The 19,874-nt window shown below is 42.8% G+C and overlaps 1 protein-coding gene across 10 annotated transcripts in view; it reads left to right on the top strand.

Moving 5' to 3' along the window:
- The window catches only part of m1ap (meiosis 1 associated protein), a 201,804-nt gene extending 182,196 nt beyond the window's left edge, over nucleotides 1-19,608 (top strand). For 8 of the 10 annotated variants that reach the window (XM_070866778.1, XM_070866773.1, XM_070866782.1 and 5 more), the window contains one exon: nucleotides 7,509-12,359. In XM_070866778.1, the coding sequence (XP_070722879.1) occupies nucleotides 7,509-7,679 (171 nt within the window). In that variant the 3' untranslated portion in view covers nucleotides 7,680-12,359. Of the gene's footprint in view, nucleotides 1-7,508; nucleotides 12,360-19,313 lie in introns of those variants that run through there. The other 2 variants (XM_070866779.1, XM_070866777.1) reach the window with 2 other exon arrangements.
- The last annotated feature ends 266 nt before the right edge of the window (nucleotides 19,609-19,874 follow it).

Genomic DNA, 19,874 nt, shown 5'->3' with positions numbered 1-19,874 from the left:
TACAGATTGTGGTGAAATACAATTTTGCTGCGACTGATGGCCCACAGCCCATGGATGCCCACTTTTGAGCTGCTAGATCTGTTCTGAATTGATCCCATTTAGCACAGTGATAGTGCAACACAACACTCCTCAGATATTGGAGCAGTCCATGCCCGCATGCAGCAAGACCTGGTCAACATTCAGGCTTGGGCTGATAAGTGGCAAGTAACATTCGCGCTACAAAAGTGCCAAGCAATGACTATCTCCAACACCGCCCCATAACATTCAATGGCATTACCATCTCCAAATCCCCCAACATCAACATCCTGTTGGTCACCATTGACCAGAAACTTAACTGGACCAGTCACATAAATACTTGGCAACAGGAGCAGGTCAGAGGCTGGGTATTCTGCGGCGAGTGTCTCACCTCCTGACTCCACAAAGCCTTTCCACCAGCTACAAGGCACAAGTCAGGAGTGTGATGAAAAGGTCTCCACTTACCTGGATGAGTGCAGCTCCAACAACACTCAAGAAGCTCGACACCATCCAGGACAAAACAGCCCGCTTGATTGGAACCCCATCCAACAGCATAAACACCCACTCCCTCCACCACTGGTGTACCTCGTACCTTGTCATGGACAGATGCATCTGAGAGAGGTAGATTGGTGAGGACGAGGTCAAGTAAGTTTTTCCCTCGTGTTGGTTCTCTCATCACATACGGCAGGCCCAGTCTGCCAACTATGTCCTTCAGGACTCGGCCAGCTCAGTCAGTAGTGGTGCCAGCGAGCCACTCTTGGTGATGGACATTGAAGTCCCCCACCCAGAATACATTCTGTGCCCTTGCTACCCTCAATGCTTTTTCCAAAAGATGTTCAACATGGAGGAGTACTGATTCATCAGTTAAGGGAGGGCGGTAGGTGGTAATCACCAGGAGGTTTCCTTGCCCATGCTTCACTTGAAGCCATGCGACTTCATGGGGTCTGGAGTCAATGTTGAGGACTCCCAGGGCCACTCACTCCTGGCTGTATATCACTGGGCTGCCACCACTGGTGGGTCTATCCTGCCTGTGGGACAGGACATACCCAGGGATGGGAATGGAGGAGTCTGGGACATTGTCTGAAAGATATAGGGCCCGAACTTGGTGGGAGCTAAGTTCCGTCCAAAGGACAACCGAGATACCTGACGGTACTTTGGTTGGGAGTTTTGTAAAAAAAAAAAGTCCTTGAAAGACCGCCCAGCAGCAAAATGGGACTTACGCTGTGAATCTGTGTGGCAGGGGGTGGGAGCTCCCAATCTCATCGGCAAATGCAATCCTCACCAAAGTGTCGCCAAGGATTGTCGGGCCCAGGGAGGGGGATGGGGTACATAAAAATAAAAAGTTACACAAAAAAAACCCACTGGAAGACCTTCAGGGGACCCCCATCCACATAAATCGCTGAAAAGAAAAATAAAAGAAGTTCACTAAGCATTTTTTGCAAGTCTTTATACTTTCCGTTGCGGTTAGACCTGCCTCCACGCAACGGTCCTTCCCCCTGCCCTCTCCGACTCCCGCCTAGAGAAATCTGGCAGCTCGGTGGACGGGAAGCCACTTGCACGCTAGCGGCCATCAGCGGGTGGTTCCCAGCGGTCCTCCCCTCCCGCCGGTGGGAGGCTTAGTGCAAACTGGCACCGAGGGGAGACCGCCGAAAAAACTCGGCAGCAGCGGGCGGTAAGGCCACCAAGTTCGGGCCCATGATTCTGTGAGTATGACGATGTCAGGCTGTTGCTTGACTAGTCTGTGGGACAGCTCTCCTAATTTTGGCACAAGTCCCCAGATGTTAGCGAGGAGAACTTTGCAGAGTCAACTGGGCTGAGTGTGCCATTGTCATGTCCCAAGCTGGTGCCGGTGCCGAGGTCGATGCCGGGTGGTCCGTCCAGTTTTATTCTTGTTCTTATTTCTTGTAGCGTTTTATTACAACTGAGTGGCTTACTAGGCCATTTCAGAGGGCAGTTAAGAGTCAACTCCATTGCTGTGGGTCTGGAGTCACATGTAGGCCAGAGCAGGTAAGGAGGGCAGATTTCCTTTCGTAAAGGACATTAGTGAACCAAACCAGATGAGTTTTTACAACAATTTGGTAGTTTCATGGTCATCATTACTGGCACTAGCTTTTTATTGCATATTTATTTAATTAACTGAATTTAAAATTTTACAGCTGCTGTGTTGGGATTTGAATTTGCGCCTCCAGATTACTAGTCCAGGCCTCTGGATTACTAGTCTCTTCATTTAACCACTATGCTACCGTTCCTAGTGACGCTAATGTCCCAAGAGTGAATTAAAAAAACAGGATTAAGCCGTTCAGCCTCTCAAGCCTGCTCTGCCATTCAATTAGATCATGGATGATCTGCAGCTCCGTTCCACTTTCCCACTATGTTCGGCAAACAGAAACTCTACCTGTGTGGATTTCTCAATAGCCTGATTAGAAAGCTCTGAAGCAGAATGATTGGCTTATGTGTGTGTCAGACACTTGCCCAGCCCAAAGCAAATACCATGGCGTGCTGTATATATACTTCCTCTACCATAAATCACACTAGAGACTTAATTGTGATCCATTCTTTTTTGCTAAGCAAATCATTATTTATTTAATATTTAACTGGAAATGCAAAAAGGCACTGCTGGACGAGGTAGCCTTTGGAACATCTCAGGAACACAAAGGCCAATCAGTGTCTTGGTGTGTCTTATTTTAATCACAGATTCAAATATTGTGGTCTTCGATTACAGTAATGCGGGGGGGATAAAATAATACTGCCTCAATTTTCCTGTTACCATTGAAATTTCCTTTTATTAGTTTTGGTGTTTACATAAGAATATAGGAAATTGGAGCAGGAGTAGGCCATTTGGCCCCTCGAGCCTGCTTCAATAAATCATGGCTGACCTGATCTTGACCTCAACTCCACTTTCCTGCCCGCTTCCCATAACCATTCACTCCCCTATTGTTCAAAAATCTGTCTATCTCCACCTTAAATATATTCAATGACCCAGCCTCCACAACTCTCTGGGGTAGAGAATTCCAAAGATTCACAACCCTCTGAGAGAAGAAATTCCTCCTCATCTCAGTTTTAAATGTGTGACCCCTTGTTCTGAAACTATGCCCCCTAGTTCTAGATTCTCCCACAAGGGAATCATCCTCGCTGCATCTACCCTGTCAAGTCCCCTCAGAAACTTATATGTTTCAATAAGATCACCTCTCATTCTTCTAAACTCCAATGAGTATAGGCCCAACCTGCTCAACCTTTTTTCATAAGACAACCCCCTCATCTCCGGAATCAACCTCGTGAACCTTCTCTGAACAGTCTCCAATGCAAGTATATCCCTCCTTAAATAAGGAGACAAAAACTGTACGGAGTACTCCAGGTGTCATCCCTACTTTTATACTCTATCCCCCTTGCAATAAAGGCCAACATTCCATTTGCCTTCCTAATTACTTGCTGTACTTGCATACTAACACATGAACAAGGACCCTCAGATCCCTCTGTACTGCAGTATTTTGTAGTCTCTCCCCATTTAAATAATAATTAGCTTTTTTATTTTTCCTACCAAAGTGGATAACCTCACAATTTTCCACATTACCACCATTGAATGGAAAAGAGGTCCTTTTTATTACAATGAGGCGCGCTCCAATGGAAACATAAGTTATGAACAAGTGTACTTTTCAGGTGAAGCAGGGTTAGAGGACATGGTATAATTGGACCAAGGCACTCAGACGTAATTTAGTCATCATTTTTAGTCATACATTCTGTCTTGATTTTTGTATTTCCATTGTAGATTTCTATATTTGCATTTATAATGCGAATTGCAGCACCACCACTGGCAGGCAGCCTGACAATGTTTAAATGGGCAATGTCCATTATAAATGAGGCCACAGCAATTCATAATGGAAAAAAAATGGCAGCAAATGCAGGTTTAAGATTTTTTTTTTAAATTGGAGATTACATTGAACTGTAAAAAAGTTGGAAAAAAAACCCGACGAAGAGGTTGATCTTAATTTTTGGCCAGCTGCCCAGCGGTGTGTGCCAGCATCCCAGCCCATTCGTTCAGCCAAGAGGCCATTCCGGGTCTCCTGTAAAGAGAACTAGCGAGCAAAACAGGCATCCCCTGGTGCAGCTCGCCGGATTCAGACCGGTGCAATATTGGACGGCTCGGAGGTAGCCCAGTTGACAACATGGTAAACGAGCCGGGGGTGGGGGGGGGGGGATAAGAGAGTAGGGCCAGGATGCCAACAACTCTGATTATTTTTGCAAGGTCCGGAGGGACACTTCTGCTCCTCCTGGCTCCACAAGAATCACTTAAAACTTAACTTTTCAGGGCCTTTCTGGCTCTATCATCAGTACAACTGGTCAGAGAGTGCACTCCGACCAGTTCGATCCTAAAATGTCAATCGGGGTCCTATATACCTCATAATTCCCCAATATTTGCATATTAAAAGCAACCGACCGCCTGAAACAGGCAGACGCTTCAGCCACCCAGCGGTAGGCTCCTGTATAAGTGGCAACGGGCTGATCATCAACATTAATGGGGCAGTAAGGCTACCAACACCATATTTGAGGCCGTTGCCACCCCATTAATGACCATTTCGGCAAGTTAAAAACATCCCCAAAGAGTAATTTTGAATACTATTCATTAGCGACAGAAGAATTTCCATCAATCACAACTCGGAAGCAATACAGAACTGGTAATCTACTTTAATGAACCATAGCAAACAGCAACAACTTGCAGTTTTATCCTTTCTTTAACGTAGAAATTGAAGTTCGCAACTAGCATGTCATCCAGGTCTTGCTGCATTCGGGCATGGACTGCTTCATTATCTAAGGAGTTGTGAATGGAACTGAACACTGTGCAGTCATCAGCGAACATCCCCACTTCTGACCTTATGATGGAGGGAAGGTCATTGATAAAGCAGCTGAAGATGGTTGGGCCTAGGACACTGCCCTGAGGAACTCCTGCAGCAATGTCCTGGGGCTGGGATGATTGACCTCCAATAACTACAACCATCTAACTTTGTGCTAAGTATGACTCCAGCCAGTGGAGAGTTTTCCCCCTGATCCACTGACTTCAATTTTACTAGGGCAGGCTCCAAAATAAATACAAATGCAACAAAGGTGTCGTCGACAGTGCTATAAAGCGGATCTTACTCACCAATAACCTGCTCAATGATTTTAAGGTCCACCAGGACCACTCGGCTCCAGACCTCATTGCAGCTTTGGTCCAAACATGGACAAAAGAGCTGCATTTCAAGGTTGAGGTGAGAGTGATTGCCCTTGACATCAAGGCAGCATTTGACTGAGTGTGGCATCAAGGAGTCCTAGTCAGTGGGAAAATTCTCCGCTGGCTGGAGTCATACCTAGCACAAAGGAAGATGGTTGTAGTTATTGAAGGTCAATCATCCCAGCCCTAGGACATCGCTGCAGGAGTTCCTTAGGGCAGTGTCCTAGGCCAACCATTTTCAACTGCTTCATCAATGACCTTCCCTTCGTCATAAGGTCAGAAGTAGGGATGTTCGCTGATGACTGCACAGTGTTCAGTTCCATTCACAACTCCTCAGATAATGAAACAGTCCATGCCCACATGCAGCAAGACCTGGATGACATTCAGGCTTAGGGTGATAAGTGGCAAGTAACATTTGCGCCCTACAAGTGCCAGGCAATGACTACTCTTAACAAGCGAGAGTCTAACCACCGCTCTTTAACATTCAATGGCATTACCATCGCCGAATCCCCCACCATCAACATCCCGGGGGTTACCATTGACCAGAAACTTAACTGGACCAGCCACATAGCTACAAGAGTAGGCCACAGACTGGATATTCTGTGGCAAGTGTCTTACCTCCTGACTCCCCAAAGCCTTTCCACCATCTATAAGGCATAAGTCAGGAGTGTGATGGAATACTCTCCAGTTGCCTGGATGAGTGCAGCTCCAACAACACTCAAGAAGCTCGACACCATCCAGGACAAAGCAGCCCACTTGATTTGCACCCCATCCACTACCTTAAACATTCACTCCCTCCACCATCGGCACATCGTGGGCTGCAGTGTGTACCATCTACAAGATGCACTGCAGCAACTCGCCAAGGCTTCTTCAGCAGCATCTACCAGACCCGCGCCCTCTACCACCTAGAAGGACAAGGGCAGCAGGCGCATGGCAACACCATCACCTGCAAGTTCCCCTCCAAGTTACACACCATCCTGATTTTGAAATATATCGGCCGTTCCTTCATCATCGCTGTGTAAAAATCCTGGAACTCCCTCCCTAACAGCACTTTGGGTGTTCCTTCCCCAAACGGACTACAGCGGTTCAAGAAGGCGGCTCACCACCACTTTCTCAAGGGCAATTGGGGATGGACACTAGATGCTGGCCGTGCTAGCAATGCCCACACCCCATGAACGAATAAATAATAAATAGAAAATTACCAGAGGAAGCCTCTTGAGATCTTAATATGACATTGTGTAGGAATGACCTGATCTTCATGATAAAGTACCAGCACACGTGGTTAAAAAAAGTTGCATTTAAAGAAGTTCGAGTAAGTGCCATAAATAAGATATACATTTCATGTTATGGATCTTTTGTTTTATCCACGTCTTTACTAATCTTCTTGTGAGGATTGAAACTGTACTTAGTAGTTTTGAAATTTGAAGATAGGTTCTTTGATTTTAACTTAATATCCAGAAATTAGTTGCCAGGACCTCATGGATTTTTGATCAATTGAATAGGCTTTTAGGCTCTTCTAATATGACTGCCCTTAAAAGTAATGACTGCCATCAAATCAAAAACTGAAACAAAAAGTTTTTGGTCACAGTTCTCACGAAGTCTTTCTCCTGTCTTCGCTTGAAGATACTAAATCTTGCTGAGCTATGTTCCACGGACATCAGTATCATTCCGGTACTATGAGTGAGTCTAGATCGTGCGTGATTTTCATCGCTCCACCATTGGTGGCCCTGCCTTCAGCTGCCAAGGCCCTAAGCTCTGGAATTCCCCCCCCCCCACCACCCCCCCAAACCTCTCCAGCTCTCTAGCTTTCCTCTTTAAGATGCTCCTTAAAATCTACATCTTTGACCAAACTTTTGGTTATCTGTCCTAATATCTCCTTATGTGGTTCAGTGTAAAATTTTGTTTGACAACACTACTGTGAAGTGCCTATATAATGGCGTTATAAATGCAACTTGTTGGCGGGCCAATTAACCTTCGATGACACCAAAGTCAAGCCTCATTTGTTGTTATACGATGTCAGAACACACTTACTTTTCAGGAGGGGTCGCTGGGTAGTGATGGTGCTGCTGATTCCTCATCCTCCCACCAGCCCCCTCTAGCCCATTAGCATGGAGGCTAATTGGAGTGCTCCAGTCATTTCCCTGGCTGAGATCGGTTAAGACAACGCAGATTAGGAATTGAACCTGTGGCCTCTCAGCCATTGGGAAATGTTGCGTAGATGCCAACACCAAATGTTATTTTGTTATGGTGATACACTATTAATCGTCTCTTTTTGTTTCTCCTCCAGCAACAGAACAGGCCATACCAAAGTAAAATGAAAGCTACTGTGGCCCCCCTTCCATTAGTCCGTCAGCCCACCAATCAGCCCAAGAGTTTCAGGCCTGCGTTGCCTATGAACACTTGTACTCACAGAACAGCCCCATTTTCAGATGATGATGAATTTCTGACAGGCTTCTGATGCATTTTTTGTTTTTACTTTTCCGCACTCTGATTTTAAAGCGGTAGAATGTAATTTTCCTGGGACCTGTAGCTATTCTGAGACAGGGGTGGAATATTGCACTGGTCTTAGGTCAGAGCAACTGGGTGTCGTCATTTTTCTGGTCAGAAAATATGGAATAGCATTTTACTGACAGTGGGTTACAAGGCTAGTGGTGAGCTTTTCTACTTAACATCTACTACAACTGCCTGTTATAGCCACGGGTTTCTCCTAGATTTCTTAACAAATATAATTTTCATCGTCTAATTCTTTATCCTTGCAAGAATGTGACCTTTCACTTCCGAAACCCAAATTTAAAACTAGCTTGATGAAATGAGATGAAAATCTCCTCTGTCTGCTAGCTACAAGCATCCTAAATGAACATAGGAACAGGAATAGATCATTCAACCCTTCGAACCTGTTCCAATTTGGATGGTCTTAGTCTAGTCCTGAGAAGGAATGGGTCCACAACATTCTAATTAAACAGTCATTTGGCAATCTCACTTAGAGAATTGGAAAGACGTGCTGCTGGTACAGGCTTTTCTGAGGTTCGCTGGAGGCACATTGTTGGCGCAGAGCAACAAGACCTTTGCTCTTCATGTAGCCCTCCTATATCTGACCTGGGAGTGCTAGATGTAAACATTGGGTGCACAAAATGACAAATGTTCCATTTATTAACATCACTTGGCTTGCTGAACAGGAAAAAAAAGTATTTAAGAAAAAATCTTATCCCCCCATAACCCTTCATTACGAGTTCGGTGCAACTTTTGTTTGTGTGTTAATCGCTATTGCACCGTAACATAAACTACCCCATGGTTTCACCTGCATTAAGGAGCACGGGTGTACAAATCCAAATACAGTTACTTCATCTGACTGCATGAGAGCGAAGCATTTTCACCTACACTTGAACGTGAGAAAGAACAACTAGTGACATCAAAAGTCTGTGACGGGATGCAAGAACAGACTCAGAGTGGAATTTTAATTCCTTACTGCAGCATGCTATTGTCAGGGAGAGAACACCACACTTAACATAAGAACATATGAAACAGGAGCAGGAGTAGGCCATTTGGCCCCTCGAGCCGGCTCCGCCATTCAATAAGACCATGGCTGATCTGATCATGGCCTCAGCTCCACTTCGCTGCCCGCTTCCTATAACCTTACACTCCCTTATAGCTCAAAAATCTGTCTATCTCCGCCTTAAATATATTCAATGATCCAGCCTCCACAGCTCTCTGGGGCAGAGAATTCCACAGATTTACAACCCTCTGAGAAGAAATTCCTCCTCATCAGTTTTAAATGGGCGACTCCTTAATCTGAGACTATGCCCCCCGAGTTTTAATTTTCCCCATCAGTGGAAATATCCCCTCTGCAGCCACCTTGTCTAGCCCCCTCATTATCTTATATGTTTCAGTAAGATCACCTCTCATTCTTCCGAACTCTGAAGAGTATAGGCCCAACCTAGCTTCGTAAGTCAACTCCCTCATCTCCGGAATCAACCTAGTGAACCTTCTCTGAACAACCTCCAATGCAAGTATATCCTTCCTTAAATACAGAGACCAAAACTGTACGTAGTACTCCAGGTGTGGCCTCACCAATACCCTGTACAGTTGTAGCAAGACTTCTCTGCTTTTATACCCTACCCCCCTTGCAATAAAGGCCAACATTCTATTTGCCTTCCTGATTACTTGCTGTACCTGCATACTATCGTTTTGTGTTTCATGCACAAGGACCACCAGGTCCCTCTGTACTCCAGCACGTTGCAAGTTTTCTCCATTTAAATTATAATTTGCTTTTCTATATTTTCTGCCAAATTGGATAACCTCACATTTTCCCACATTATACTCCATCTGCCAAATTTGTGCCCACTTATTTAGCTTGTTTATATTCCTTTGCAGATTTCTTGTGTCCTCACAATTTGCTTTCCCACCCATCGCTGTATCATCAGCAGTCTTGGCTACATTACACTTGGTCCCTTCATCCAAGTCATTAATATAGATTGTAAATAGTTGAGGCCCCAGCACCGATCCCTGCAGCACCCCACTAGTTACCATTTGCCAACCAGAAAATTATCCCGACTCTCTGTTGTCTGTTAGTTAGCCAATTCTCTATCCATGCTAATATATTACCCCCAAACCCGTGAACTTTTATCTTGTGCAGCAACCTTTTATGTGGCACCTTATTGAATGCCTTCTGGAAATCCAAATACACCACATCCACTGGTTCCCTCTTATCCACCCTGTTTGTTACATCCTCAAAGAACTCCAGTAAATTGTCAAACATGATTTAGCTTTCATAAAACCATGCTGGCTGCTTGATTGAATCATGCTTTTCCAAATGTCCTGCTACTGCTTCCTTAATAATGGACACCAACATTTTCCCAACAACAGTTGTTAGGCTAATTGGTCTATAGTTTCCTGCTTTCTGTCTGCCTCCTTTTTTAAATGGGGCATTTCATTTGCAGTTTTTCAATCCGCTGGGACCTCCCAGAAACCAGGGAATTTTGGTAGATTACAACCAATGCATCCACTATCTGTAGCCACTTCTTTTAAGACCCTAGGATGCAAGCCATCAGGTCCAGGGGTCTTGTCCGCCTTTAGTTCCATTATTTTACCGAGTACTACTTCTTTATTGATAGTGATTGTATTAAGTTCCTCCATCCCTATAGCCCCTTGATTATCCACTATTGGGATATTTTTAGTGTCTTCTACCATGAAGACCGATACAAAATATTTGTTCAAAGTCTGCCATTTCCCTGTTCCCCATTATTAATTCCCCAGTCTCATCCTCTAAGAGATCAACATTTACTTTAGCCACCTTTTTCCTTTGTATGTACCTGTAGAAACTCTTACTATCTGTTTTAATATTTCGTGCTAGTTTGCTTTCATAATTTACCTTCCCTCTCTATTATTTTTGTAGTTGTTCTTTGCTGGCTTTTTAAAAGTTTCCCAATCCTTTGGCCTCCCTCTAGTCTTGGCCACTTTGTATGCCCTTGTTTTCAATTTGATACCATCCCTTATTTCCTTAGTTAGCCATGGATGGTTATTCATTCTCTTACAGTCTTTCCTTTTCATTGGAATATATTTTTGTTGAGAGTTATAAAATATCTCCTTAAATGTCAGCCACTGCTCATCAACCGTCCCACACTTTAATCTATTTTCCTAGTCCACTTTAGCCAACTCTGCCTTCATACCCTTTTAGTCTCCTTTGTTTAAGCTTCGGACACTGGACGGGGATTCAACTTTCTCACCCTCCAACTGAATTTGAAATTCAACCATGTTATGGTCACTCATTCCTGGAGATCCTTTACTAGAAGATCGTTTATTAATCCTGTCTCATTACACAGGACCAGATCTAAGATAGCCTTCTCCCAGGTTGGTGCCGCAACGTACTGTTCAAGGAAACTATCCCGGATATACTCTATGAACTCGATCTCAAGGTGTTTTTTTTACCATTTTTTTCCTGCTTTGACCCCACTTTCTGATACATTTTTATGTTTATACATTCTGTCACGCTCTGGTTTTCATTTCTGAGATTTGCTTTGTCCAATCAATATGAAGGTTAAAATGTCCTATGATTATTGCAGTTCCTTTATTACAGGCCTCCATTATTTCTTGATTTATACTCTGTCCCACAGTGTAGCTACTGTTAGGGGGCCTATGGACTATGCCCACCAGCGACCTTTTCCCCTTATTATTCCTTATCTCCACCCAAACTGATTCAACATCTTGATCTTCTGAGCCAATCTTGTTTCTCACTACTGCACTGATCTTATCCTTTATTAACAGAGCTACCCACCTCCTTTTCCTTTCTGTTTGCCCTTCCAAATTGTCAAATACCCCTGAATATTTAGTTCCCAGCCTTGGTCACCTTGCAACCACTTCTCTGTAATGGCTATCAGATCATACCCATTTGTATCTGTTTGTGCAGTCAACTCATCTATTTTGTTACAAATACTGCATGCATTCAGATAAAGAGCTTATAAATTTGTTTTTTTTACCATTTTTTCCTGCTTTGACCCCACTTTCTGATACACTTTTACGTTTATACATTCTGTCACGCTCTGGTATTAATTTCTCTCAATGCTACCCTGCTCTATTGCCTTCTCCTTATTTGACTTTTTAAATTTCCGCTCACCTGAACCCTCCCAACTTCTCCTAACTGACTGGCTCTACATTGCAGTAGGAAGAACCTTGGGGAGGGTCACTTCCTCACTGATGGGGGAAATGCATGTGACATGAGAAGCCAGAAAGAGGAGAAAAATGGGGTGGGGGGGTGCCATAAAAATACAAACGGAGCACAACGAGCGTTCAGTTCGAGGGTGCAGTTAAAAGTTAGGTGAAAGACAGGTAAAAACCTTGTGCTTGTCTACCACCTACACTGGGTAAATCAGAATCTGGTTATTAGTATAGTAATAAGCTGACGTGTTTTCGCCACATTCTTAATTTTAACTTGGACGAGTGGTTTGCAGTTCCTGTTAAGCGAGTAATCTTTTACACAACTTATATCAGGAGCTTTCTCCCGCCGGGGGAAATATAAGGAAAAATATATTCTGTTGTGCGATTTCATGAATGCTTTCAATTGTACTAGGAGATTTCCATCGTTGTGAAACTTTAATATTACTTTTAATAGTTGATACAATAAAATTCACGTGGCACTCGAAAAGATACTGAACAGCTGTCATTTTTGTAAACTTGATGAAAGGAGCCAGAAAAAAAGTTAACAATTAACGGCGAACTGCTGCAAAATGTGGGGTGTAGTCACAAGTATTCATTCGGAAATTGCAGACTCCACTCTTTTTTCCTCCCTTTATTTTTCGGTTTTGGATACTTCCACATATCACAGGAACAGGAATAAGACATTCAGCTGGTTTCGCCATTCAATTAGATCATGCTGATCTGTATCTTAACTCCATCTACCAGGCTCGGTTCCATAACCCTTAATACACTTGCCGAACAAAAAGCTATCAATCTCTGTTTTGAAATTTTCAATTAACCACAAGCTTCAACAGCTTTATGGGGGAGAGAGTTCCAGATTATCAGTGCCCTTTCTGATATACTCAGATTACTAGTGCCCTTTCTGATATACTCAGATTACTAGTGCCCTTTCTAATATACTCAGATTACTAGTGCCCTTTCTGATATACTCAGATTACTAGTGCCCTTTCTGATATACTCAGATGACCAGTGCCCTTTCTGATATACTCAGATTACCAGCACCCTTTCTGATATACTCAGATTACTAGTGCCCTTTCTGATATACTCAGATTACTAGTGCCCTTTCTGATATACTCAGATTACTAGTGCCCTTTCTGATATACTCAGATTACTAGTGCCCTTTCTGATATACTCAGATTACCAGCACCCTTTCTGATATACTCAGATTACTAGTGCCCTTTCTAATATACTCAGATTACTAGTGCCCTTTCTGATATACTCAGATTACTAGTGCCCTTTCTGATATACTCAGATTACTAGTGCCCTTTCTGATATACTCAGATTACTAGTGCCCTTTCTGATATACTCAGATTACCAGTACCCTTTCTGATATACTCAGATTACTCGTGCTCTTTCAGATATACTCAGATTACTAATGCCCTTTCTGATATACTCATTACTAGTACCCTTTCTGATATACTCAGATTACCAGTACCCTTTCTGATATACTCATATTACTAGTGCCCTTTCTGATATACTCAGATTACTAGTGCCCTTTCTGATATACTCAGATTATCAGTGCCCTTTCTGGTATACTCAGATTACTCGTGCCCTTTCTGATATACACAGATTACTAGTACCTTTTCTGATATACTCAGATTACTAGTGCCCTTTCTGATATACTCAGATTACCAGTGCCCTTTCTGATATACTCAGATTACTAGTACCTTTTCTGATATACTCAGATTACTAGTGCCCTTTCTAATATACTCAGATTACTAGTACCTTTTCTGATATACTCAGATTACTAGTGCCCTTTCTAATATACTCAGATTACCAGTACCTTTTCTGATATACTCAGATTACCAGTACCCTTTCTGGTATACTCAGATTACTCGTGCCCTTTCTGATATACACAGATTACCAGCACCCTTTCTGATATACTCATATTACCAGTGCCCTTTCTGATATACTCATTACTAGTATCCTTTCTGATATACTCAGATTACCAGTACCCTTTCTGATATACTCATATTACTAGTACCCTTTCTGATATACTCAGATTACTAGTGCCCTTTCTGATATACTCAGGTTACTAGGGCCCTTTCTGATATACTCATATTACCAGTACCCTTTCTGATATACACAGATTACTAGTGCCCTTTCTGATATACTCAGATTACCAGTGCCCTTTCTGATATACACAGATTACTAGTGCCCTTTCTGATATACTCATATTACCAGTAGCCTTTCTGATATACTCAGATTAACAGTGTCCTTTCTGATATACTCAGATTACCAGTACCCTTTCTGATATACTCAGATTACTAGTGCCCTTTCTGATATATTCAGATTACCAGTATCCTTTCTGATATACTCAAATTACCACTACCCTTTCTGATATACTCAGATTACCAGTATCATAGAAAATAGGTGCAGGAGTAAGCCATTCGGCCCTTCGAGCCTGCACCACCATTCGATAAGATCATGGCTGATCATTCCCTCAGTACCCCTTTCCTGCATTCTCTCCATACCCCTTGATCACTTTAGCCGTAGGGCCATATCTAACTCCCTCTTGAATATATCCAATGAACTGGCATCAACAACTCTCTGCGGTAGAGAATTCCACAGGTTAACAACTCTTGAGTGAAGAAGTTTCTTCTCATCTCAGTCCTAAATGGCTTACCCTTTATCCTAAGTCTGTGTCCCTTGGTTCTGGACTTCCCCATCATCGGGAACATTCTTCCCGCATCTAACCTGTCCAGTCCCGTCAGAATCTTGTAAGTTTCTATGAGATCCCCTCTCATCCTTCTAAACTCCAGTGTATAAAGGCCCAGTTGATTTAGTCTCTCCTCATATGTCAGTCCCGCCATCCCAGGAATCAGTCTGGTGAACCTTCGCTGCACCCCCTGAATAGCAAGAACGTCCTTCCTCAGATTAGGAAACCAAAACTGAACACAATATTCCAGGTAATGCCTCATCAAGGCCCTGTACAACTGCAGTAAGACCTCCCTGCTCCTATACTCAAATCCCCTAGCTATGAAGGCCAAAATAGCATTTGCCTTCTTCACCGCCTGCTGTACCTCCATGCCAACTTTAAATGACTGATGAACCATGACAGCCAGGTCTCATTGCACCTCCCCCTTTCCTAATCTGCCACCATTCAGATAATATTCTGCCTTCGTGTTTTTGCCCCCAGAGTGGATAACCTCACATTTATCCACATTATACTGCAACTGCCATGCATTTGCCCACTCACCTAACCTGTCCAAGTCACCCTGCAGCCTTTTAGCGTCCACACCGCGACCCAGTTTAGTATCATCTGCAAACTTGGAGATATTACACTCAATTCCTTCATCTAAATCATTAATCTATATTGTAAAGAGCTGGGGTCCCAGCACTGAGTCACTGCCTGCCATTCCGAAAAGGACCCGTTTATCCCGACTCTCTGCTTCCTGTCTGCCAACCAGTTCTCTATCCACGTCAGGACATTACCCCCAATACCATGTGCTTTGATTTTGCACACCAATCTCTTGTGTAGGACCTTATCAAAAGCCTTTTGAAAGTCCAAATACACCACATCCACTGGTTCTCCCCTGTCCACTCTGCTAGTTACATCCTCAAAAAATTCCAGAAGATTTGTCAAGCATGATTTCCCTTCCATAAATCCATGCTGACTTGGACCGATCCTGTCACTGCTTTCCAAATGCACTGCGATTTCATCTTTAATAATTGATTCCAACATTTTCCCCACTACTGATGTCAGGCTAACCGGTCGATAATTACCCGTTTTCTCTCTCCCTCCTTTTTTTAAACAGTGGTGTTACATTAGCTACCCTCCAGTCCATAGGAACTGATCAAGAGTCGATAGACTGTTGGAAAATGATCACCAATGCATCCACTATTTCTAGAGTCACTTCCTTAAGTACTCTGGGATACAGCCTATCAGGCCCCGGGGATTTATCGGCCTTTAATCCCATCAATTTCCCTAACACAATTTCCCGCTTTCTACTCATTACTAGTGCCCTTTCTGATATACTCAGCTTACCAGTACCCTTTCTGATATACTCAGATTACTACTGCCCTTTCTGATATACTCATTACTAGTGCCTTTCTGATATACTCAGATTACCAGAACTCTTTCTGATATACTCAGATTACCAGTACCCTTTCTGATATACTCAGATTACTAGTGCCCTTTCTGATATACTCAGATTACCAGTACCCTTTCTGATATACTCAGCTTACCAGTACCCTTTCTGATATACTCAGATTACTCATGCCCTTTCTGATATACTCAGATTACTAGTGACCTTTCTGATATACTCAGATTACTAGTGCCCTTTCTGATATACTCAGATTACTCGTGCCCTTTCTGATATACTCAGATTACTAGTGCCCTTTCTGATATACTCAGATTACCAGTACGCTTTCTGATATACTCAGATTACCAGTACGCTTTCTGATATACTCAGATTACCAGTACGCTTTCTGATATACTCAGATTACTAGTGCCCTTTCTGATATACTCAGATTACTAGTGCCCTTTCTGATATACTCAGATTACCAGTACGCTTTCTGATATACTCAGATTACTAGTGCCTTTTCTGATATACTCAGATTACCAGTACCCTTTCTGATATACTCAGATTACCAGTACCCTTTCTGATATACTCAGATTACCAGCGCCCTTTAAAACTTGAACATCGGTGCAATCAGCTCATCTGCACCGTATTTCACTTTCTTGCTCATCGTTTCTTATTTTCCCCCATTGTGCCTCAAATACAGCTGTGCACATGGTAATTTTGATGTCTGACCAGCGTTACAAGCAACCTTATTGGTTCAAATCTTACAACAAAGACTATTTTTGGTTTTAGTGAGCACATTTTTCTACAACCTCAGATTAAATTAAAAAACCCTTGACACTAAGTAGGTAGCAATCTCTAACAAAATCCGATCCCACTACATGGATCCTAATTTTCAGGAAGATAATTTTGTCTTTTTGACCCATGACTCTAGACTTTCTGATTTGGCACAAGCCCAACCTGATCAGACCGGGAGAGCTCTTTTCTCTAGAAAAGAGAAGGCTGAGGGGAGACATAATGCAGGTATTTAAAATTATGAAATGGTTTGATAGCGTAGATGTTTTCACTTGCGGGGAGACCAAAACTAGGGGCCATAAATTTAAGATAGTCACTAATAAATCCAGTAAGGAATTCAGGAGAAATAGCTTTACCCAGAGAGTGGCTAGAATGTGGAACTCATAAGAGTAGTCTATGAGGCCAATGTTCTCCCCAATGTGCGATCCCTTTAAATTTGCTTCGCGGCCATGCATGTACGATATCTTCTTGGTGAGCGGACCTCCCGATCTATGCACGACTGCGTGCCCGCGTTGCTTAGGGGGAACGTTGGTTGAGGCAAATAGCATAGATTCATTTAAGGGGAATTTGGATAAGCACGTGAGGGAGAAAGGAAGAGAAGCATACATTGATAGGGCGAGATGAAGTAAAGTGGGAGGAGGTTCGTGTGGAGCATAAATGGCATGGGCCATGTAATGTCTGTAAGCTTGTAATATTTGTAGCTCCACACTGTGGATGTATTGTGTACTGCAAGTGCAGGGTTAATAATAAACAGAACCAGGCAGATTTCCGGAGTCTTCTGAGAGAGCTGCCTGCCATGTTGGAAGCTGTGTGTACTTGTGCTCTGTGAATATATCACATTTGGCGATTGAGATGGGAAGTTCCTACCAAATTTGGCTACAGTATTACATCTACTGAATGAACTTTTGAAAAAACAGGTCCATTGGAAGTGGTCAAAAGAATGCGATACAGCATTCAAAGACTGTAAAAGCAAATTGGTAGAGAGCACCATGTTAGTTTACTATGACATATCTAAGGAGATTAAGCTAGCATGTGATGCCTCTCCGTATGGAGTTGGGGCAATAATCTCTCAGGCAGTGGGGAGGAGAGACCAATTGCCTTTGCTTCACGCACTCTCAGTGCCAGTGAGAGTAACTATGCGCAAATTGAAAGGGAAGCTTTGGCATTAATTTTTGGGGTCAAGAAGTTTCACAAATATTTGTATGGTCGTAAGTTTACCATCGTTACGGACCATAAGCCTCTAACAGCAATCCTCCATCCAACATCCCCAGTTCCAACATTAGCTGCAGCCCGAATGCAGAGATGGGCTTTGATTTTGTCAGCATATACATATGATATTGAATACAGACGATCAGCTGATCACAGTAATGCTGATGCAATGTCTAGATTGCCTTCCCCATCATAAGTTACACCCGATAGGGAAGAAGTGTTTTATTTTTCATACATTGATGAACTGCCAGTCACAACTGAAGAGATTGGTAGAGCAACCAAACGTGACCCAATGATGTCAAAGGTGTATGAGTATATTGCAAATGGATGGCCAAACCAGGTAACAGACAAAGATACACATCCATTCTTCATTCGTAGGAATGAATTATCAGTCGATAAAGATTGTATCATGTGGGGTGCAAGAGTGCTTATACCAAATAAATTCAGATCCAAATTATTAGGAGACCTCCATGACCAGCATCTGGGAATGTGCTTGACCAAGTGTTTTGCACGCAGTTATTTATGGTGGCCAGGTCTTGATAAAGATATAGAGTACATCGTGAGTCAGTGTACGACATGTCAATCGGTAAGCAAGCAACCACCACCAGTACCATTACAGCCATGGAAATGGCCTCCCAGGGTGTGGCAAAGGCTACATATTGATTTTGCTGAGCTAGAAGGACAACAATTGTTCATTGTGATTGATAGCCATTCAAAGTGGATTGAGGTGTTCCCAATGTGGAAAATAACAAAAAGTAAAACACTGGACATTTTGCGAAAATTATTTTCTTCATTTGGCCTCCCTGAAGGGATTGTTTCGGATAATGGACCACAATTTCGTTCAGAAGAATTTGCACAATTCATGAGCAAAAATGGTGTGAAACAGACCAAGGTTCCACCATACCATCCTGCTTCAAATGGTGCAGCAGAGCGCACTGTACAAATTGTAAAATGTGCCCTCATAAAACAAATGTTAGATTCAAATCCAAGGAAACGACAGTTGTCATTGGATCACGAATTGGCTAATTTTTTGATTACATATCGAAATACTCCTCATACAACTACTGGTAGAACAGCAGCAGAGTTGTTTCTCAAATGACAGCCATGAACCAGATTCTCGTTGTTAAAACCAAATTTGGCACAGTCCATAGAAGAGACACAATTAAAACAGAAAGAGAATCATGATAAAGGTAGAGTAAAAGAGAGAAGTGTGAAATTAAGCCAGAAGGTGAGAGTGAAGAACCATCACCATAAATGGTTAAAGTGGTTACCAGGAAGAGTGGTGAAGATATGTGGTCCTCGCACATATTTGGTAAAGATGTTTGATAATGAACAGGTTAGGTTTATTCATATTGATCATATTTTACCTACAGACATGGAAGGAGTTGAAGGAGGGAATGATTCAATTATTTCTGACTCATCAGATAGTTTTGATACACCAGTAGCAAATCCTAAATCCAATGTACTGGAAACAAATCCAGGAGAGAATGAAAGTCTGAGTCTGAGTCAGGAAAATAAAGAGCCTGAAGTTAGAGTGAGTTCAAATGAAACTCAAGGAAATTCCGTGGAGGAAAACGTTCCTCAGGATGAGCCTCGAATGAGTGTGAAATTGACACCATGTTTGGAAGGTTCTGTTCGAGAACGAAGATAACCTCTAAGAAACAGAAAACAAATGGTAAAGTTAAATTTGTAAATAAGTTTATATCCTGTGTTATGTATAAACATGAAAGTTATGTATGATGTTTGTTATAATAACTTCTTCATTAAGGGAGAAGTGTAATGTCTGTAAGCTTGTAATGTTTGTAGCTCCACACTGTGGATGTGGACGTATTGTGTACTGCAAGTGCAGGATTAATAATAAACAGCCCAGGCAGATTCCCGGAGGCTTCCGAGAGAGCTGCCTGCCATGTTGGAAGCTGGGTGTGCTGTGCTCT

The sequence above is a fragment of the Pristiophorus japonicus genome, chromosome 2, assembly GCF_044704955.1.
Source record: "Pristiophorus japonicus isolate sPriJap1 chromosome 2, sPriJap1.hap1, whole genome shotgun sequence".
In the NCBI taxonomy this organism is placed as follows: domain Eukaryota; kingdom Metazoa; phylum Chordata; class Chondrichthyes; family Pristiophoridae; genus Pristiophorus; species Pristiophorus japonicus.
This window is presented reverse-complemented; position numbering and strand designations above follow the sequence as displayed.